At 37.5% G+C, this 23,752-nt stretch overlaps 1 protein-coding gene across 13 annotated transcripts in view; it reads right to left on the minus strand.

The window, feature by feature from the left end:
- LOC308039917 (uncharacterized protein) overlaps positions 1 to 23,752 on the minus strand; it is a 39,341-nt gene that overhangs the window by 13,290 nt on the left and 2,299 nt on the right. For 4 of the 13 annotated variants that reach the window (XM_080343663.1, XM_080343662.1, XM_080343660.1 and 1 more), the window contains 6 exons: positions 21,295 to 21,477; positions 11,918 to 12,133; positions 9,761 to 9,856; positions 9,231 to 9,293; positions 8,068 to 8,275; positions 6,032 to 6,278 (listed from right to left, as the gene is read on the minus strand). In XM_080343663.1, the coding sequence (XP_080199789.1) occupies positions 6,184 to 6,278; positions 8,068 to 8,275; positions 9,231 to 9,293; positions 9,761 to 9,856; positions 11,918 to 11,950 (495 nt within the window). In that variant the 5' untranslated portion in view covers positions 11,951 to 12,133; positions 21,295 to 21,477 and the 3' untranslated portion in view covers positions 6,032 to 6,183. Of the gene's footprint in view, positions 1 to 4,088; positions 4,198 to 5,227; positions 5,788 to 6,031; positions 6,279 to 8,067; positions 8,276 to 9,230; positions 9,294 to 9,760; positions 9,857 to 11,917; positions 12,134 to 21,294; positions 21,478 to 23,752 lie in introns of those variants that run through there. The other 9 variants (XR_013922085.1, XR_013922086.1, XR_013922087.1 and 6 more) reach the window with 6 other exon arrangements.

Below are 23,752 nucleotides of genomic sequence, written 5' to 3' on the forward strand. Positions count from 1 at the left end.
GTGTAGTACACAAGATTAATACAGGTTTCCTCCAGTTGCTGTGTATTAACTTCATTCACTTGTGTAAGCTGCCTGAATCCAAACACAGTTAATTACTACTCATGATAGGTACAAATTCTTTCAGTGTTGTCTCCTGCATGCTGTTGTACATTCATACCTGTTGATTGCTAAAATGCACAGTGATATGTCTGTATTTATGCTAGTTTTAACTGTGTTTCCCTGCCAAGCATTAACTAATCTACACACCCAGAAGGGGTAATGTGGTACTGACAAATCTTGAATCTGGTACAGAAGGGTTGTGAAATGCCCTCTTCTTCCCTGAGTTTATCTAAGGATTTCCTGCTTTTATTTTAGAGCTGAAGTGGGCCTTTTTACAGATGATGCATCCTAATGTTGAAGACCTTCACTTAAAAGCCTATAACTTCAGCTGGAAGGAAACTACTACAGTTTGTCCAAATTCATACTTTAAAAAGGAGCATTTTGGCACTTCTGTGCCTTGCACCATTTCTAACTGCAACCAGTCTGCTTTTTGAAGTCTTAATCTGGGTTTTTATTCTTTAGACCCAGCTGGACTGAACTGCACCTTGCTTGGTCTCCCATAAACCCCAAACAGTCTATTGGCACAAAACTGCAGTGATTGCCACATCAGCAAGTTAAGGACTTGGAGTTCTTTCTCCCTCTTACCTGCCTATATGTTTCTTTTTATTAAGAAGTTCCATCTCCAGTAGTTCTGCAGGTCTTTGACACTGGCAACTCAGACCAAAAAAGTAGCACAGATTTAATATAAAAGCCCAACTTGCTTTAAATGCTGCAATCTAATCTAGACCCTTTCTATCTTCCATACATACTTTACAGAGCAATGATAAAAACCCCTGCAAATCATGAAGATACTTTTATCATGTCAGTCAATATGTCTGAAGTTCTGTTGCACATTCCAAAGCTAATACCACCTTGGTAGCTATTGCTGGCTGAAGCCCAGTTTAAACTCAAATGACACGTATTAGTACTGAAAGGCACTGTATCTACACAGTGAGTGTCAGCAAAGAAATGTGTCATGGGCAAAGAAAAAGCAACTTATGATATAGCTTAGAAGTAGCATACCTTCCTCTGACAGGACCAGCAACCCTGGCTAGTCTCTCCAGAGAAGACAAGGCAGGCCAGGTATGGTTTGACCTGTGGAATGCCACCAGACAAAGTTGACTGAGATACATGTTTGAAGGGTCTGTGCTAGACCAGTCAGATAAGGTCAGGAAAGTAGTGATGCTTACTGTTCTGTGAGAGTTTCCTATAGGAGTCTAGCTGAAAAACCTTGAGCGGAGATGTGTACCTCACTGCAATTCAGAGTAAAACATTTGTTCTTGAAGATATGCATTTCCTGTCTTATTCTCCTCACCTCTCAAAAGTTCTTTTGAGGTACTTTAAGCAGTTTCCTTGACCATTATAGCTCTCTGAATCCTATGGACAGTGTATAGCTTTTCATGAGCACAGAGAACAATTACATCTCTGAATAGCTGTCTTCAAGAGATCTAAGATGCTTCATGTCTTGAATCATTGGACAGTCTAGTTTCCTTCAGGCTCTTCCTGGCCGCTAGTGGATACTTCTCCAAAGAAGTCTCTTTCAGTGGAATGGACAGTTGGTTTTGCATCCAGTCCTCTCAACATGATGAGCAGGGCTGCCACTCAAACCCATAAGAATTGTTTTTCTGTGCAGTGCTTGTTAGGTGAGACATGTTTCTGTCAGTGGTAAAACCAGATGTTACTGGGCAACTGTTCAAGTCCCATAAAACTTACATGTCCTAGAATGAAAAAGGTGTTTATTTTTTACTGTTATCATGCCTTTCTTATAATACATGCCATCAAAGAGTTGAAAAAGTTTGAAGTCCTCTTTGTGCCAATTTTCTGGTTACCCTACAGTTTTTGGAACAGCTAGATGATTGTGGATTTCCACTATAGCTGGCCAGTAAACAGTTCTACTTTGTGAAAATTCTGGAAAAAAAGTTAAATGATTGCTTTTGAATCCAAATATCTTCTTAAGATCAAGCTCATATTGCATCTGAATTATTTTTAATTTTGGTTGGGGCAAGGTAAGAGTTATAAAAGCTTATTTTGACAAATTCTGCCTTTTTTTTCCCCACCTATTTCTGCATTCTTTTGGTTTTATTTTGGTAGGGTGAATTTGGTTTCAAGTCAGCTAGCTATGTTTTTACTGCAAGTATTAGACTGGACTGCATGTCTTTTCCTGCAGCTGTGTTCTAGCAAAACATTACTGACTGTAGCATGGCCCATTTCGTACTTCTCAGAGATGCACTTTGTGCATCACACGCTGCTTTCTTAAATATATAATACATCAAAGAAGTTATGAGTGGCATACAGATAGGTTCAAAGTGTAATTACTCCTGTTGCAAAGACCTGTTTTCCAGTGAAGAGATTAGTGCTTAGTGGGCACATAGAAAATAAAATCACCGCCAAATATTTGCTTCTGCATACTTAGGGAGTACCCTCAGTGAAAACGGTAAAACTGTTGAATGAATTTCACTACAGTGGGTAGCTGCTCACATAAAGACTAGTAGAAAGTTACAGCTGGTAATTGGAGGATGTAGGGGGAAAGCGACTTGGGTACTTCTGTGGTTGAATGTAGTGTGATTTAAGAAGCCTAAAAGGAAACTTTCATCTCCTGCTGAGGAACAGAATGAAATAAAAAGAATTCTAGAACCTTTGAGAATAGCTTTCAGTAGAGAAATTAGGATAAAATCCTGTCCCAATTTAAAGAAAATTCTGTTGAGCAGGGCTCTACTCAGCATACAGATTTCCAGCTTCCTTTGACTACAGCCTAAAAAAAGATTAAAGCTCCATGGTAACTGCTATCTTAACTCCTGACAGCCATAGTATAAATTACATCTTGGAAAAATTTAATACTGAAAGTTTTATTTAGGTCAGCAGGCAGGCTAGGAAATGGTAGGCTTACAGATACCACTCTAAACTTCATTTTGCCCCTGCATGGTCTCAGGTGGAGATTTTGTGGGAGGCAAACTGGATGCAATATAATTATATTCTGTATTAATTTAAAAATCTGACAAGTTTTAGGTGTGTAAATTTGTTTTGGGAAGAAGACTGCAATTTACTTGCAACTGTAACCTTCCAGTGTGAGGAATGCAGCAAGGTTCATCTGGGAGACAGCAGCCCAGACAGGTACAATGTGAGGTTACCACAGCAGCTGCATTTGCTGGCAGTGGAGGAACAGTGTTGTGTGGGTTTGTGTTCTTTGTTTTTAATGGAGAGGGGAGGGAGATGGACGGAGGTTGTGCAATGAATTCATTTTCTCACAGGGGCCCCAGCATCCATACTTGTGCCATGGAAGCTACATATCCCTTTTGGGCTTGTATGAAGGTACTGCTTTCTTGCTGTTTGAGGTTAACAACAAATAGGTTCTTAGTTTGAGTGGTAGAAATTAATATAAATGGACATTAAAAGTCTAGAGTAAAGGGAACCTGTGGTAAACAACAACAACAACAGACCCCGCCCCCCCCCCCCGAATTTCTGCTGTTTGCATGACGATTGTCTGGTAGTGTTGTTTCCTTAGTTCTGCTTTCTTGTTCTTTGACTATTTTTGACCCTATCCTCTCTGGACTGTGTGCTTTTTCAGGCCTTGAAGAATGCCTTTGATTGTTGTCTGAGGAACACTACTGGAATCATTAAGGTAGCCTGGTGCCTGAGATCAGGAGGGACTGGTCACTGGGATCATCAATCCTGCTCTCTAGTGCAGAGACAAAAAGTGGGCTGCGTGCTCCCATGTCTGTCAGCTGCTGCTCTGCAGACGGAATTATTCTGAGGCTCCTTTTGACCTCATCAGATAGGAAAATTTAAGTCCTCAATATGCCATTTAAGAGGAGAAAGTACCCATCATTTCTCAAATAAAAATAAAATGAAGAAAATATCAAAACCATATTAGAGTTTCAGCCAACCTACATTACTGCCTACTTAGAAATTTTGCCTCTAAATGTTTAATACTAACATGCCTTCTATTACTGGAGAAGGATGAGAAGTAGAATTGTAGAAGCATTATCAGTATAATAACCATTTTTACAAACCTGCAAGTAGGACTGCTGTTGCCCTTTCCTCTAGCATCTGGAGTTTGCTGACCACAGCAGTACGACGTACAGCTTCTACTGGGGTTCAAATGGATCCTAAACCTTTATCCTGTGTACAGATAACAAAAGCACACTCAAAGACATATAGATGTTAAATTCTATAAGAAAAAAAAACCCCTAATTACTCATTTTTTTCCCCCTAAAGGTATAATACTGAGATGCTAACAAATAATTGTGTTGTCAGTTGAACAAATCTAGGCAGAAGCTTATTTTAAAAACTCAGTAAGAAAAAGTTGTTATTAAGATCATGTTAGTATGCTTGCCAAAACAACATCATCTGATAAGGTTCCTTGAACCTTATGGCCAAAGTACATCTACATGTAAAAATATGTAAAATGTGCCTAGATTATAGTCCTAGTTTTCCTTCTCACTAAATTAAGCACAGCTTCTAATTGGAATTATCTGATGAATATAAAGATGACATACTGTCATTCAGTTTTTTTATAGCTGAAGCTAAGTTCTTTAGGCTGACTGCTTTCAAACACCTTTGATTTTTTCTCACTAATATAAACTGATATTATTTTCTAACAGCTTGCGGCTTCCCTCTCTACCCATTTCTCCAAAGGTGTTGTGCAAACATCCTCTTCAGCAGATGCTTCATCTTCTACTCAAGAGCCTGAATTACTGATAAGACCGAGCTACAATTTTAAATCGTGGCCTTGGCAAAATACGGAATCTGCAGAGAGCAGGTTCTGTCTCAGTTCAAAAGCTGGCTCCAGTAAAAAAACAACAACAACAACCAAACAGAAACACATAATTGTGTTGAAACTGTTTATTTTTGCATTGCAGAGCAAAAATGAGGAGAGACGGTAGGTACAAGCTCCTGAACTAAAGCCAGTCATGCAAATACTGACTAATGAGATGACACTAAGCTTATTTCTGTAAGATACTACTTGTGTTTTCAGCAAAGTGCCCAGGTTTCTACTGATGGCTTAAGTGCATCAACTGAAAGCATCTAACTAAGGTATCCCAATTTAAATCATCTAACTCAAGGATCTAAACCATGGCTAGCCTTCTGCTGGGTCAGGGTTCTCAAACTCCATGGACAGTAACTGTGGTATTGCTATTTCTGCCACACTTTGAACCATGGAGGAAGATAAAATATTTAATGGAGTGTTACAGGTTTCAGTTGAAGATCATACTGATTTAAACAACTCAATTAAAATAGCCTGTACTGGCATAGTTTTATTTCAGTGTATAATTTCAAGCAATCTCTTTTTAAACCTTAAACAACCCATTAGAGATGACCATGTATGCTATTATACTTGGAAAGATCAGAAAACAGCACAAGTGTAGGGGCTGACTGGACTTTTAATAACTCTAAATAAATGGCATGCATAACTCCTCTCAGTTATCTCTCATTACTGCTGTGCAAGCCTTAAAAACACTAAGTTTCTTCGAAGTCTTACTTTGATATTAATATAGACACAGGAGTCCTGTCACCTTCTACTGGAATCTCATGGGGTAGCTGGGGATGGCTGGCTGCCTTTGACACTAAATTTTACCTAGATTCCTTTATTTTGTTTGATGCTTGGGCTTCCAAATTGTACCTTCTTCAGCCCAGAGTCTCCCTGTGTTGTTTGTGTCACTGTGATTAGATTTTTTTACTCCAGAATGGAAGGATTGTCATCTACTTCAGCTGGGAAAAGAGGGCGCCATTCACAAATAGGCACAACTTAAAACCTAAGTCCCATATAAAGAGAGCAGTGCTTAATAAAGATGACACACAACAAAGCCTAATTTCAAACAAATCATGCAACTCTTAGTAATGACTGCCCAACATTCCTGTTAGTATAAACTAATATATTTGTAATTCTAAACCAATGGTTATCAGCCATTTGTCTCATTTCTTAAGGCAGCAAAAATCTGGCAAGATGACCAACCACAGTTTTATTGTATTTAGTGAAAGGGTGCAAGCAAGTGGCAGAAAATGATGTAACAGTCATTTTGTTTGAAAAGATAAAGTAATTTTTACAAACATGCAAAATCCTTGATTTAGCAGCAGCACAGAATCTATTAACTTTTTCTTTGCACTTCATGAAGTTACTTTGTCAGCATTAGCCAGCTTCCTCATTTTTCCTTTCTGAGCAAGTAATTTGATAGAGGAACTTGATGATTGTGGAGTGTACCCTTTGTGTAATAACAAAAGAGGAACATATTAATGAGTTTATCTGTTTTCCATCATGACTACAAAACCAATTCTACTGGCATCATCTGTAACCTAAAATTTAGAAAAATAGTTATTTAAAGTATCTGTCAGATAAACACATCTACTATTAATTTAATATTAGTCTTAAGGAATAGCACTTTAATGATTATTTAATATAGTACAATCATCAATGAAAATTAAAAACCCCAGGATCTGAAGAAAGATCAACACATCACTAATTTTGCACCATTGCAAAAAACAAAAAAACAAAAAACCAAACCCAACCAAATCTTTTGAGATTAATAAACAGAGATTCTGGTTTGAGACATGTTAAGTAATTATATGCTACTCAGTTCTGGAAACCACACTTATGGGCAGAGAGAGTTCAAATAAGCAAGAAGGTAGAGAAGTGTAGAAGACCGTGAATTCTAATGAAAAATAGAACAAAGCCTAGGAACAAGAGGACTGAAGTCAGTAGTCCTCAGTAAGGTGAAAGTTTGCTTCTGACAGGAAAGAGACAATCCAAGTGAAAAGGACAATAATTAATGTCCTTCAGATGGAGCACTGAAGGTTTAAATAAGACACTAGGGAGAAAACAAAACAAAAGAACTGTCCAACCATAATGGCAACAAAGCACCGGAATATATTACTTTGGAATGTAAAGATCTCCAGTGATGAAGATGCTACAAGACAGGCCAGACAATCGTGTCAGCATTGGTTTAATTCTAACTGACCCTGTCCTTGAGCAGGGGAGATGGATTGGATCAGCAGCTCTTGAGCTGTGGGAAGGCACTGACACATCCTTGGAGACCCAGCCAGGATAATTTAATCTGCTATTTCTCCTTCTTCCTACCTTTTCCCTTGAAAGTTCTCTTGGAAAACTATTTGAAGGTTGTAGTATTTACTCTCGGCCAGCAGGACAGGAGAGGAGCAGAGCCATCAGATCCACCTTATTTAAGGGCACATTATGAGCATGGCCAGTGGCCAGCTAGGTGGACACCTGTTGCACATTCCTTGCACTCCCCTGGTGAAAGGGAGGTGAGCTGTGTTGGAGGTTATGCTGGGAAGGCTGGCCTTTCTCTTCCCAGAGAAATCCAGATCCACATCCACAGGAGGAACAATTAAAGGCACAGGATTTGAGGAATGGTGCAATTTCCCAGGGACATCAAGGCTAGGATCAGGGAGAGGGAGGTTCTAATGATACCTGGTGCTTCAGGAGATGGCTGCAGAACACAACTACCCAGAGACAAGATTCTAGGTATTGTACAAAAGTACTGCCTATTTGCTGGAGTGAAAACAGGGAGGTAGACTACAGCAGAAAGATAGGCCAAATAATAAATTTCAGTACCGTTGAAATAAATGGCCTTCTAAATTGATTTCCAGCTCTGCTTTCTATTTGTTGCACATGTAATTAATTAATAACAATTATATTCTTCACACTCAAAGAAAATTTGTTAGATGTTCAGGTATTTTGAGCAGCAAACCTGGATGCTATGCTTTCGTTCTTGTCTGTTGAAGAAACACTGGAATAATGTTCCACAGTGTTTTCTTTGATAAGCATTAATTTTTGGTGGAAGGCACTGGCAGAATGAATACATTATAGCAACTGGAGAACATGTTCAGTAAGTAATCCTTACTGTGCTGATAATTTCTGAGTAGTTTAATGCAAATATTAACCACCAAACTCCTGGTTATTTTTATAAATACCACATCTAGCTGTCACTTTTCAACATGGATAGTGCATTTAAGCTTACAAAAGGTAATACCTACCATTCTGGTTTCTAAGTTCCACAGTATGATAAAGTAAATTTTTCTCTTCTTCAGTGTAGCTGGGGAGCACCGGATAGTGGGTAATATAGGCCAAGGCGGTAGTATATAGAAAGAGGATGGATGTGCTGGTTTCAAGGAGATGGAGTTGGCACAGGGCTTGCCAATTGAACTCAGCGAGATGGTGTGCATGGCATGACCATGGCATGACCTAGGGAGCAAGAGATCATCCAGCAAGTTAATCACAAGCTCAAGAACTTTTCTGCAGGTTTGTGTCAGCACTTTTCTCTCTCTTTTATAGTTAATTAAAAATATGTACCTTTTTCTCTATCTTAGTGTATTTATTTATGTTAGTAGTTAAGTGGCATTGGTGTTGGTCAACGGACCTTAAAACCTAATGGACCTCTAGGTGTAAGTCCTTTCATATGGACATATAAATTAATGTGTATGTACACACATGTACTTTTAATAACTTCTCCAGCTGATCTGTTTGTTGACGCAATGCAGTGATCACTGAGAAAAATCAAGGTAAACCATGTCAAATCAACATAGGGCTGAGACTATCTACAGCAAGTCAGATCAGACGGGAAACTGTTCATAGTAAAACCAAACACAGCCCAGCAGTGATACTTTATATATGCAGATGACAGTAAATAGCAAAGATTACTAATAAACTTTGCAAACCTGTGAAAAAAAGGAATACTGATTACAGCACCATGAAGCTGTAAAATTCCTATTATATTACAATTTAGGATCTGATCTTTAGGAGGGAAAAACTAGAGAATTTCTCATTAGAAAATTGATAATCAGTGTAAATCAAGCAATCAAAAGGTGGACTTAATTATGATTATGACCCCATAACACCTATTCAAGACCTTCCTGATACCAGATCATAATGGAAACTATGGAGTGAAAAAAGACAGAAATAGGGACATCATAAAAAAAAGGAATACCAAGTAGGACAAGATAGCTTCTCAGCATTCTAACAGTAGTTACATAACATAACAATCAGTAAGCAGAACAATATTATGAGATTTGAGAGAAACTGTATGAGCATGATACATCACGATACTGTTTCTCACCTTTTTGTCTCCACTAAGAAAGTACTAATCAATACCATTATGTTATTCACTAGTAAGTTCCTTTTGTTCCATTTCTTGTTTTACCTTTTTCTCCAGTCTCCTTTCCAGTCTTAATTTCCTTGCATATTTCCCATGGAGTCCAAACTTCTGGGAGGAAAAAAAAAAAAGAAAGACATTTATAACCCCTTACAACATTTTGATTACATTCATTGAAGCAAAATTCCTCAGAAGGATGCACACTTTACTTAATACGTAATCACTACAATTTTAAGGCTTCTGGAAAACCTGCTTCCTTCTCATATTTTGTATATTGTAAGCAGTTGGTGATAGACTGCACCTTAAATAACTACTGTGAACAGCAACAGCAGATTCAAGATAAATTCATTACATTTACTCAGAAGTCAAATTAGGCTGTCTGCAACTCTGGACTTTAAGAGGTGAATGGCAGGTAGTGAGGAAAACTGTCAGTGTGCTTACCCTCCATTCACCCAGGACTGCCTTGCCAGTGAAGAAAATGTATGGGTTACAGATGGAAAAAAGATTGGAAACCACTGGTCTAGAGAGACAGTGATGCTACTACTTAAATAGCATTTAAGTCAGCATAGTCACGTTACCTTCTTCTCAGTTCTCAAGCAGCCAGGGCCACTAATTCTTGCCGTTGAAGGAATATAATAATTGTACATCTGGTCTTCATCTCTTTGATCTTCCTGCTTCAAGACAAAGACACTTTGGCTTTAAGGAAGGTTACAATAAGCTGGTTTATTTATTAAAAGTATTCGTATTTCTGTGCAGATACATGGCCTGGGCAACTGATGTTTCAGCTCCAGCTCTGCAGTGCTAAAGAAGTTAAAGTTGTCACCTGTTGTTCCCTTGCTCATTCTCCTTTTGGGTGGAGTCTCCTGTTACAGGTCCCCGGTGGCCTTTGACAGAAGGTGGCCTGCCAGAATAGGTTGCTTAGGAGTTTTGTCTTTGTATTCTGGCTCAACCAATTCTTTACAAACCCAGCCTCTACATTCCCAATGACAAAAAGGCCCCTGGCAACACATCAGGATTCTCTGATATCATATGAACCATGTTCTGGGAACAGCACCTAAAGATCTTATCCAAAGATTTCTCACAGGCCTCACTAACGGTAGGGAAAACCAAATCAGTCCAACAGGCACAGGGAAGAATGAGTTGCATCTTTCTGCTACAGTGAGGACTTCATTACTGTTAAAGAGTTTTATCCCCAGAAAGTGACTTCTTTTGTCTTCATTTCTGGAAAAGGGAGGCTCAGCTCACAGTTTGAGCCTCACAATAGCTTTGAAACTAAGAAGTACAACTGACCTGAACCAGACTTAAAGTTTTCATTCAGATACACAATATACTTTAAATAATTGCTTATTTACAGATTTTAACTTTATTTAGAGACACTTCCATGACTATCTGCTGGATTTTAAGAGAACGCCCTTCATACTAATAACTACTGTGACTTGAGAAAATAAAAGAAAATTGGACTATTGAATGAACAATCGTTCTATCTAAAAGTATTTAGCAGTTTGTTGTATGGAGCATGAACATAGGATTACTTCTATATGTAGAACTTTGTGGATCATGCAGTCAGTGCCAGAGATAAACTCCTACCTGTTCTCAGAGAGGCCAAGCAGTAGCCTTCCCTCAAGAATCCTGTGCTATTTACTTCAGCAAGGAACGATGTAATGACCTGACTGCTTTTTCATATACTTCTTTTTCAACAGATCATAAGTTAACAGAGTCCAGTAAAAATATGAAAAAAACCCAACTTGCCCGCTTTGTGTTATTAATTATATAAGTAAATGTCTTGTTTAATTAGGTTTTACAGAAATGTAAAAAAAAATCCATAAACATGCACACCCTTTCAAACGTACTTTCTGATTAAATTCATATTTAATACCTGAAAAATGAGTCTCAGAGAAACTATAAGAGAAGCCAGACCCTTTTCTGTAAATACAAGGAGTTTTGTATGCCTCACCAGCCCAGTTACAATACTTTCTACAACTCCATTTTCTGTTCTAATAGCATGGCATTTTGATTTTACTGTGTTCCACACTGTAATCACTTCAGCACTGAGATTCCTGCATACAATGTATATCTAAGACCAAAAAAAAAAAACCCCAAAAAACCCCCACCAACAAAACCCAAAACCAAACAGCAACAACAACAAAAAACCAAACAAACATATAAAATATATATTCAATTATAGAGCTTTGATAATAGTATTCAGTTTACTGGTGAAGTGTTGAGATAGTAACAAAAGCTTGAGTTCAGCACTGAAAAGAATATATTTGGTTTCCAGAATGTGGAGATTTTTAGGATTAGAGAGTACATTTCAGTGATAAGGAGCAATCATAACATTTGAAACTTAAATTCTCTTAAAGTTCCACAAAATTAACATGAAATCTGTTTCAGATCTCTTGTATTCTCATAAGAATGAATATATTTGTTCACCACTTAAGCCTGTCTCCTCTGTTGCACGATTATTTTCAGAGCACTCAAGTCACTTGGTATTAGTTTCTTTTAACCACATGGCACATTGTGTTCCATTGCAATCTTGTTATAGATGTTCATGTGAAACAGTAGGAAATTAAATAATGTACCATGATAAAGTAGAAGAGATTATTGAAATAGAATATGGAATGACAATATCAATAGTTTCAGATTTCCATCTGTATGATCCTTTCGGAAATCAATCAATCCAAAGAAAAAAAATTGTCCTTTATTTAACAAATGTCAACAGAAATGAAACCACTCACCTCCAGCATGAACTGAAGGTAACTTGGCCACATGCCTGTAGTCTTCAGACTCCAGCGTATTGTCTCAGTGGTATTAGGCTGCTGGATGGCTGCAAGTGTGACTTTCAAAAACTCCAGAAGAATTTGAAGACCTCACAAGCCACCCAAATATTTTAAAAATTGGGCACAACTTCTTTTTCTGGAGAAGCAAGAATATAGTTTCTAAACATTCATTACCTAGGGATCACAAGGAAGTAGTCATTAGTTACAGCTTCTCCCTGAACAGCAGCCACAGTCTTGGCATATCAGCTTAACAACCACATTCCTTTGCTAGCACTGAACACCATGACTTATTTTCTATTCCTGTACAAAAGTAAAGCCAATTAAAACAGAGAAAACATACCTTGTAGCCTTATTCTACCACACTACTCAATAAAACCTGAAGACTAAGTGCACATAGAGGGAAGGCTGAAGTGTTTCCAGATGTGTATGCACAACCCAGTGCAAGAAGCATATGACAACATCAGGTCTATATTGTCAGAATCAACCAGACAAGCAAGGTACAGAGTGAACCCCAGATGCTCTGATACAGCCTGATTTGGACTATTTATACCAGCTATGACATGGCTGGGAGGGGGAGGTTTGGAAGGGCAAACATGCTGCTTGGGCAGTGACAGTTCAGGAAGAAAAAATTATCAGATTGACAAATATGATAGTTAACTGCACCTGTTAATGCTATAAAAGATTGTCATGCACAGTAGTTGTGATTTTTATTGTGGTTTGATTTTGCATCTTTTGAAACATTTTGCCCCCATCTCTGCCTGCACTGAATCTAGATGCAGCATACATCATGATGTGCTGTGTTCCCAATGTCATTACCATCTGCAAGTCCAGCTTTTAAACCCTTCAGACTTACCAGTGACAGAAGACAGGACTAAATAAGGACATCAGCATACATTTTGGATGATTCTCTTTATAATCTCTTTTATGGATGGCATATTGCTTCCTTCCTTTTTCAATCAATTTTCTCTGTAACACTTTGTCTTAACTCCTTGCAGCTGGATTTGCCTTCACAAAGTACTTCTGTCTTTGATACAGAATATTCCCAGTGCCATTTGAAAATCAAATTAACGTGACTGGCAGACACTGAGCTTCTCCTAAACCAAATAATTCAAATCCTGTCAAACATACTGCATAAGTAATTGTGACTATCCTTTCCTACCATTATATGCTATAGAAGTGAACCAGTCACCCTTAGAGAACCTGCCATTTTTTACGTGACTGAAATATTTACACAGAGCAAAGATGACTAATGATGTCCCAGCTGACACTGGGAGTAGGACACTAGCTGAGAGAACACTCCTGCGCTGCACTAGCACAAATCGCATTCTCAGAAATATTAATTTGACGATGTCAACAAACATTGTGCAAAGCTGTGAGCTGGACTGGTGTATCAAACCAGGAAAGAATGTCCTTCAACTTATATTTGGAAGAAGTACTTGAGTAGCAGTTTGTTGGTGGAAGATACAGTAGGTTGTTGAAGTGATGAGGGAATTCATACTGACAAAATGTACCTTTAGGATTAATTCCTTATTACATTTGGATTATATAATGACAGTACATCAATTATAGGGCAATGGAGTAAATGCAAAGAAATGATTAACAGACCTGACTTGCACAGCAGTATAATGATGGAAGGCTGATATTCAGTTGAGTTACAAAAAGGAATTTTTTAATCCTGAATTTTCACTGGTGAAAAATAACCTCCTACTACTCTACAAGCACATAGAATATAATCTTTCACTGAATTCCTTGATGTAACTATAGAGTAATCCCAGTGTGTATAAATATCTGCTGAAGAAATGTATATTTCATGCAGCAACTGGCATGAGTCCCTCAGATCAAAACCCTGAAATAATAAAAAAGCACAGAGGTTCAAACACAGAGTTGAGCATATTTCCTGAGTCTGCAGCTGGCACAGAATTCCTTCCCCTTCCCTGACCTCAGAATGAAGTATGAGGCAATAAAATTCTGAGGGGAAGAGAAGTCAAATGTGAAAACAGTGAAAATGAAAGTGTCACCCACAAAGCAAGGGAGAAAAATAAACCCAAACAAGAGAGGCAACTGAAACAAAGATCGAAATGACAGTGGGAATGAAGTGCAGACACAGAAGAAAAAAGCTGTCAGAAATAACCAGGAGTAGCATAAAAAGTAATCCAAGAAAACTAAAAAAGAGAAGTGAAGGGTCATTTTATAGCATCTGAAAGAGATTATAATATAATGTATCTGCTCTTCCAAAAAAAAAAGTAGGATTTTCTCCCTTTCTATTTTCTTTAATTAAGAAAATCCTGAAGTGCACATTCAAAGTGTCATACAGCACTGTAATTTACCAAACAGCCACTGCTGAGGAGGTACAATTGTAAACTGCATAATTTAAGGTTTGTTTTGTTTTTCAAATTTATGAGTTTCCTGCTAATCTTTTTGAAGTTTTTACATTTCTCTTTTTATTTACTACATTTGACAGATTAATTCCCATTGAAATGCTGGAAAATGCCAGAAAATGCCTATGAAAAGTCCTGACAGGTGTGCCATTATTTGACTAAATTGACAGCAAAACAAACACAGAAATAAATCTTCCTCTCTGAAATGCTGAAATATGGATAATGAGCCCTTCGTGAGTTAGATAGGATCCAGACATCAAAAAAATCCCAGCAAAACTATTAAAACCTTATGCTCCAGTATATAAGACAACTTCTAACTGAGGAAGCCATAAAGTGAAGTCCATTAGCCAGCAATTTGATATAAACTGTCTTATACCTTCCTTTGAAGGACATGACAAGATAATGTCAAGGAACACAAATCTGAGCTGAAATTGAAGTTATTTGATGTGACTGTTACCATTTCTGTATGACAAGATTTTGAATTTGAAAAAAAGTCCTACAGGAGAACTAATAGACTGTTTACCCACAATTGGTGGTGTAGAAAGCAAATTTGCCTATTACCTAGGGAACTTTCAATGTCTCCCAGCGGTAATAATTCTTATGACCAATAGACCAATGGCTTTGCAGAAGTCAAAGCATGGCACAGCACTGAAAATCACCAATGAGTTAAGCAAGTAGCAAGCAGCCCAGAGGCAACAAGGACCAGTTTGTATATAATTGCTCAGCTGTAATTAACTTTGTGAGCTTTCCTGCCTTTTGTAGGACAAAGAAGTCACGTCCACCTATTCCTAAAGACTGTTTATGTTCATATAGTCAGCTATTACTCAGAAATGTTATAAGAAGCTGTTCCTTACCACCTCTCAGCCCTTAATCTCCATGTCTCAACATCAACTTATTTCTCTGTGGACAACTTATTCCAAGTGCAGAAGGAACCATGGCAAGAAGTTCATTTGTCCTTAAGGACCAGCACTCCTCCCATCCTCCATGTCACAGGAAGATTTTCATCAAAAGATGGTGAAATATAAATGGATCTTATGATCTAATGAACAAAAAGAAAACCAAGAACAACAAAACCCCTCTCACCTCGATCAGTTGGTTACCATAAAAAAAAAATCCCAAGGAGTTCCCCCTTCATTGCCCATGTCAGTACTGGCACACCCAGTACTGGATATGCCCGTGTTAATCCCTCGTGTTTATTGATAAATAAATTAGGCATATCAACATTCTCAAGACTTCTTTTTTTCTAATCGCTTTTTATGGAATGTGTCAGGCACCTAACCTGTTCATGATAGCACTAAGACTTAATTTAAAACCATTTTAGAGGGCATGGGGTCTTTACAAGTAATAAAGAAAACATAGCTTGGTATAACTAAAAAATGGCTTGAATTTTAACAAGCTTCTACCAATATATGTCTAAGAAACCACTGTAGTTGAGCTGGATAAAAAATTAGCTGATTAAAAAAATCAGAACATTCTTCAGTATATCATCTCTTAATTGGGATAAGCTGGAATATGTCAAAATACTGTGATTTTTAATGAAAAAGGAATATATCTAAGTTTTGAAACACTTAAACACTTAGTTCCAAAATTCTCAGTTACAACAAACACTTTAGACACCTGACACATAGAATCACAGAATGGTTGGGGTTGGAAGGGACCTCAGGTTCACCTTCTGTGCTGAAGAAAATCAAAACATGAATATGCCTGAACTACACCTTGGATCTTTCTTTCAGCCAATTCATTTATTGATAAAACAAATGTCAGCTTAATATATAGCAGAAATATCCTCCAGCCTGTTTGTAGTCAGGAATTTTGAGAGATTTCCTTTTAGAGACAGACAACCTATTCACCCTTGCTTCTACCTGGCCTAATTTTCCTCAGGGATAATTAGTTTACTCTCAAAGTTATTTCTCTTTTATATAATTTTGGTGTCCTTAGTCACGTTATAAAGAACAGCATACATCAACCCCAAAGAACAATGACATGTACATCACAAGGTTTTGCTTTGCTTACTTTGACACTGAAGTGACAGTTCCCAAAAGACGTCATAACCTGCCATAGGGAGGTGCACTGATTTCTTACCTGCTCTCCATCTGCTCCCAAGCTAATTTGGGAACACATGCCCAAATCCAAAGCCCTGTGAAGTGTAAGCAAGGCCTTTCACAAGGGAACACTCTTGGAGCTGAAAGGCCAACTCAAGTTGCGCCAGGAGAGATTTGGATTGGATATTAGGAAAAATTCATTCACCAAAAGGATGGTCAGGCACTGGGACAGGCTGCCCAGGGAAGTGGTTGAGTCACCATCCCTGGAGGTGGTTAAAAGATGCGTAGATGTGGCACTTAGGGACATGGTTTAGTGGTGGACTTGGCAGTGTCAGGCTGACGATTGGACTCAACTATCTTACCCATCTTTTCCAACATAAATGATTCTATTAAAATCTGACAGTTCTTGGCTTCGGCTCCCTCTGGTGGGTAACTCACACTCCAGAGAACAGCAACTACTGGTAAAAGTGACCACCATGAAACAAAACAACATGCAGGTTGCTATAGTTTTCTTAAAATATACAGAAATATACCAGCTGAGAAATGATTATAATGGAGATCAGAGCTTTAGGCTGCAACTTGAAAAATTTGTCCTGAAAAAAGAAGATGCAAAGTTCCCACCAGAACTGAACTCCCTTCAAATTCAGAGAAGAGATGGGTGATTTGGTGTAGGTGGAAATCTATCTTCAGTACTTAATGCTGATTAAAATAGTGTAAGAAACTAGTTAAACACTAGTCTTTTTGAGAAGAACTTTCTCTTGGATTTCTGTTCCTGAGTGATACTTTGAGGCCTAAAGTTTGATGTCCTTTCTCAAAAAAATTTTGTTTGCAGGATTCAGAAAATATTCATTATTTCACAAATCTCACACCCCACAGAGTCTTTATTTGTTACAAGGAGTTCAGTTTCAGCAGAAAAGAAAAATATGCTTTTAAATCTGTGATATCTTACCTAACAATGATACATGTCTACACATTTACCAGCTGAAACAATTGCAAATTAAAGCATATTTTATAATTTATATTCTTGGGCACAAATCTAAGTCCTTCCACAAGAACAATGTGCATGCTGCATTGTAGTATTCCAAATACTCATCAACAAACCACTTTGATTAATGGGGAAATTGCCATGGGGACTGATGAAGAACTAAATAGATCTAACTCATACTAACCAATGACCAACAGGGGTAGTCTTCAAATACAGAAATAACCCCCAAAAAATCCCAGAAGGAACAACTTTCTTTACTGGATCAGAAGCTAACAGCTTGATTGTCTCTCTAAATAATTTAACTGCTCATCTGAGCACTATGAGCACCATACTGTGGAAAGTGTGGCAGAAAAAAGTACTAAATTACTTTCTCAGAGAAAACATTTGTTTTTCCTTTGTTTTTCATCTGAAAAGCAGAAAAGATGTGTTTGTAAAAAACCTCACGAAATGCATGGTTTAAGCTTATTCTGCAGTGACTGCTTTTATTTTCTGCATTAAATATAATTTCACAGCATGTGTTTTATTTTCTTTGGCCAAACTCCATGCTTTTTCTCCTCTAGTAGATTCTAAAGACTTGCCTGGAAATTGTAGAAGGAGTTGCATATGTTTAAGTGAACTGAACAGTACAGCAAACAGGAAAAGGCATTAAGAGCTATCGAGAAGTAACGTCTTTGGAGTTGTCTATTTTACATATTTATTACAGCAGTAACACACTTATTTAAATATTGCTTATCCTACCACAAGATTCTGAAGAGTCCCAAAACTGGTGATGTCTCTGACTCCTTTACCTTATTACTGAAACTAACCTTTCTCCTTTTAGGAACTAATATATTGTTGATCATTCCAGCTAAGTGCCCTTCTCTTCATTTTGGGTTTCTGGTCTTATCTGTCTCAAGAAGCTTCCTCCCTGAGAGTAAGTGTAGCATATTCCTGAAGTATCTTGTGCAGCTTCTTTCAAGAGTTCAACCATTTGCTCTTAGCTTGCTGCCTGTGTGCAAGATCACTGCATAAAACATCCCTGTAAAACGTGCTATCAAGATGAGCAAAAGACTCGCTGTGAGAACATACTGGAAAATTAAGAAGCTGCTCTAATCATAAAACATTAGTAAAGAAAACCATTACTTCAGGTAGGTACACCTCTAGCCCACCAAATTGCTGCACAGTTTGGCAGATGGATAGAAACAGGTTTGAGTCTTATTACCTCTATATAATAAGTATATATCTCAAATGGGTCTCAGTTACACCCTCTGTAAGATGGGGATAAAATATCATATGCCTATTTAATGACAGTTATCAGCATCATTAATAAAGATTCAGGGGATATTTTACTTCAAATGATACCTTCTAATGTTGTACTTCATACTATAGTGAGAAAAGCACTGCTGCTCATTTAAATCAAGTTATTATTCACTTGCAGGATATAACATGGAAGGAAATCCTTCAGACTTAGTATTTCTTTCATTTAAGTGATTAGCAATAAAACTTCCAGTTATTAAAGCAGTGAACCACTTTCAGACTAATAAAGAATAAACTGATATCCTTTGTGGACTGGAAGGAAAACGACATTTATTCCTTTACCAAAATAACTTCTGAACAGAAGGAACTGAGCACTAACCTGATAGGCTGTGGTTTGTAAATACCTGAAACAAAACTTTCATCCTGCCTGTACCACTGGTTAAGAGGCTGCATTTCTTTGCACATTCAACAGCAGGTTTATGCTTGAGGAATGAAGATGGCACATTAAACAGATCCTACTGGTCTGAAATGCTTGAGTTTGATTCTCCTTTAGAGTGAATTCCAGTTATATTTTCTTTTGATGATTTGCCAGTTCCCAAAAAGTGTTGAGTAAAACCTGCCTGATTATCATCTGTCTGCACTGTTTTTTTCAGTCAGAACTGCCTATTTTGATTCCCCGTGAGATGCAACACTTAACATTTTCTGCTTTTGCATTATTTCAGTTAGTTTCATTCTTCAAATTATACATTTAATTAATTCCAAGTTTTCCTTTTCTAATATTCCTGGCAGGATCATCAGGCTTTCACCCAACAAAAACCTGAAAGCAATGAAAAAAGAAATACATATACAAAGGATACAAATACAACCCTGATTTATATACAGCGCAAAAGCCAACCTAACAGGTTTCTTATAGTGTGTATTGGTCAAGACTTTGCTTTGCTATCCCTTCTTTTGCGTTCTAGGTTTAAAAATATGCCCTTTATATAATAAACCCAGTACTACACTTATTGTACCATAAAAATTCAATTGAATTAAAAGAAAATAAATAAAAATATTTCCCAAAAAACTTACAACAAATGCTTGATGTCTCATCTCTTGACACTTCTTCAAAATTTCCAAATGCAGTAAAAATTTGTGGTGATCTCTTCTGACACCACCTAGAAGCCCTCACCTCAGGACCATCAGCTGGAGTTACAGCCTGTTTCTTTACAGTAATTGTATAATTGAGGACAGGATTCTTCCATTAATGCATTTCTTTCTGCCTCTGATTCCAACACAAGTAAGCATAATGAAATCAGATTGTTCTAATAATGAAAAAAAATCGTTGCAGTTTTGATTATTTTGCTGCATTTGATGACAAGAAAAGCTTTGAATGAGCTAGAGGATAAATATTTCTCAGACAAGACAGATGTTCTCACAGGGCATATACTTTGTACACATGTAACTTAAGTTTAATTGGACATTTAAATACTGATGAGCCAAATTTGCATGTGCTAAATGTACATCTAAATCCAAATTTTGTGTGCTACCCTTTCTTAGAGCAGGTAAAATTCTGAACTTGCAACGCTCAAAATAGTAAACTACTCAGAATCTGTCAGGACAGATGAAACTAGATTTGAGAGTTGTATCCATCTCTTCATATAATGGAAATTGCATTTGCTTGGTATACAAGAATCTCACAGCTTCATATCAAAATTTCTATATTTGCTCCTGTGTATAACTTTCTTCTTGTTGACATTCTTTCCTGCCCTCAATGATTTACGATTAACACCTTCAAAGATATTTTATCATCTTTTAAAATACCTCAGGGATGTTTTAACACGCAGAGAAACAGTTTATCAACTGTATTTTTTAGAAGAGTAACCAACCATGTTCTTAAGGCTCCAGAGCTCAAGCTGTTCCTCGCTCTTTTCTTTCACCTCTTCAATACTTCTGTCATCTTCTCTCCCTGAACGGATATCCAAAGAAGTAACGCTTGCTTTTCATATTTAGTGTGTCTCCTCATAAAATAAATTTCTTCCCCATTTCCCGATCCTGCAAGACACCAACCACCTCTGCTTCTTTTGAGTTTATTGATAATACAGCGTCTAGCAGAGTAGGGCTTGTGTCTGTCCAACAAAAATTACTGTGATGATCACAAAGAGATTCTGCCCAATCTTTACCAGTCAGAGGTTGTAGTAGAAGTCTCAAATATATACATTTAAAACAGGAGAAGATAAATTGAGGGGAGACATATTGTAGCTTGTGATATTATATTATGTTATGTTATATGCAAAGTGACACAGATCATCTTAATTAGTTCCATCTGTACCAGTCAGTAGTTTAATTTTTTTCCTCCTCCCCCATACAATATACCTGTCTACACAAAAGCCATGAAGGAAACTCACAGTGATGCTGAGTACCATTTTTTGCCCATGCTGGCAAGAAAACCAGGGGAGGGACATTATCTGTAGGTATGCACCATGAAAAGAGGTAGAGAACATTCATCATACCATGAAATTAGGAAAGACAAGGTAACTGCTCGTGAACTCATCTGACCAAACAGTTACTTGACACATACACTAGCTAATAAGCTAATGTGTCTGTTTGCACTCACAACATACTAAACATCACAATCAGCAAGTTAACAAAGAAAAAAATGTATAAAAATAGTGGGTTCATTTAAGCTACTAAAATTATCCCATAGAACTTCACCTTTTTAACTCTTTCAGACTGATCATAATGCCTCTTAACCAAATCCAGGTAGCCTTCATTGGCAGCATACATGTGGATGTCTTGTGTCCCAGGGAAGGGAATAGCGTATCTCTTTTCCTTCCATCAAATGAAAAGGGATGGAACCAGAGCTCATTAACAACACATTGCAATCTGCACTGACTTCTGTAACACAAATTTATTGAAAGCAATGCTTAATCATATGGACTGTAGCTATAAAGTCAACTTAAAATTATCCATAAGCATTTACATGTCACAGATCCACTGCATGGGGACAGACTCTGAAATAGGCACTAAAGCCACTGAGATCCAGACAGTTTTATTAAAACAAATTCATTTCCCTCTATACCTGTTCAAATGTCCACTTTGTTCCAAGGACAGTTATGTTACTTTATTCATTTCTATTAACTGAAAACTTTCTTCCCTTTTCAGATTTAGGCACATACAGTTTTTGTACTGCTTTCCTACTACTGGAGACAGAAGGAAGCAAAGCACTAAGCACCTGCTTGGACACTACCAGAGGGAGACAAACAAAAAACAAAACAAAACAAAACAAACAAAGCAACCCACACACACAAACCAACCCCCAAACCCCATGTAGTCACAGAAAGAAAGTCTTCCTATGCATTTTTTTCATATAAACATCACATAGGCAGCTTTAATTCTGGCATATCCTTACTTCTGAGTAAGACTGATTTCCTTTGAGTGGATTTGTAGCTTTAGCACTATTTTAATCTAGGAGATAAATTTCTATACTACATCCTGTACTTTTATCATCTAAAGACATATGGCGTGAGGGGGGAAAAAAAAAAATCAATGTCATGCTGAATGCCAGTTAACTAAAACCTGGTAATATTCTAGTTCTGATCTTCAGAACTAGAATACAAACCTGATAATGCTGTGCAAATTTGTTCACCATTTATAGAGGCTCTGTACTTTTCATCAACAGGCTTCTGCACTTTCCCTGTACTACTATAAATTCTGTCTCTTCAAGGTCAATTGAACCATAGTTTTCCCTATAAGTAGAGATCAAATGGTTCTCTATGGCGGAGACAGCAGCTTTTTAGATAGTAATGCTTTCTTCATGTGTTTTTCCTGCAGGAAATAATAAAATGCATTACTGACAGAGATACTTGATTTAAAGATCCTGTTCAGAAGAGTGACTCTATACAAGACTATGTTTATGTTTATCACCTCTCAGTGACACTATAACAGATAATTGTTTGAGAAGGAACAGATTATCTCTTCTTGAATGATAGCTTCAAAACTCATCCTAGACTGACTTTTTCATTTCAGTGATCATTACCGGTAATAAAGATACTGCAGAAGAAATTATGCCCTCAGAGACGTGCACATAACCCCATTTCTTTCCACTAAGGCTGTGCAGTTATAGTTTGGCTTTCTCTCTGATTGCTGTGACCTTACCCCACCTCACAACATAAGCAACTTGCAGCAGGTAAATCACAGCAAGAGTTTTCAAATTTCTGCTGTATTTAGACATAAATACTTAAAACACATGCTACTGTAGGAACCATTACCATGAAAGCTCAGGAAGGGATAGTTATGTAGACTTTAAACTAGACAGACAAACTTTCAGTCTGACATGGGACACTGGTGTCTGGATATAGACTCTCCTAAGTCTTGTGTAATTCAGCCTCACTTTGCTCTGAATGAAGGAGACAGAAGAGAAACAGTTAACTCTTTATTTCATCCATATAAACTATTCTAACATGATTTTCCAGCATCTAGTCAATATGTTTTGTCTTAATTCTGGGAGTGCACTAGACTTTCAGAGGTTGCTTCTGTGGGCTCAGAAACAAACAGGAAGCACAGAAGTCAGCAAACAGAAATTCTTGTCACAACCATGGGGCAGACTGTTCTGAGACAAAGCCAAATCCATACTGGTGACACAATAGGTGACAGCAACAGAAAGAAAATCTACAATCCTCTTGTCTTTTACCATAACCCCACCTCATGCCAGAATCTATGGCTCTGCAACCCTAAGCTTAGCCATTGTTTTGTTGTACTCTCCTGCAGCAATGAAGATTTATCCCCTACACTCTTCTAGTTTTACGTATGAGGATGTTTTTCCTCCTCCAGTCCACCCAGAACTCTCACACTTCTGGTGTTTCATCTGTTGAACAAACATTTCCTCCCCGCTTCATTCTGCTGTTAAGAAGTACTTAGGATGCCGTACTATAAGCCACAAAACACAGAGGAAGGAAACAATTTGCAAAGTGGAACTATTTCTGATTCAAACCAGTTCCATGGTTTTCACAGCACGAATTTCACAGTATAACTTGAAATCACTTGTATTGCCTCAGATGAAAGGACTCCCTATGTTTGCACTTCTGCTGAAGGTCTTGTATGAATAAATGCTGGGGTTTTTTCCATACTCCTATTTTACTGACCAAAATCTAATAGCTCATCATCTGGGCCG

The sequence above is a fragment of the Nesoenas mayeri genome (genome assembly GCF_963082525.1).
Source record: "Nesoenas mayeri genome assembly, chromosome: 4".
Classification (NCBI taxonomy): Eukaryota; Metazoa; Chordata; class Aves; order Columbiformes; family Columbidae; genus Nesoenas; species Nesoenas mayeri.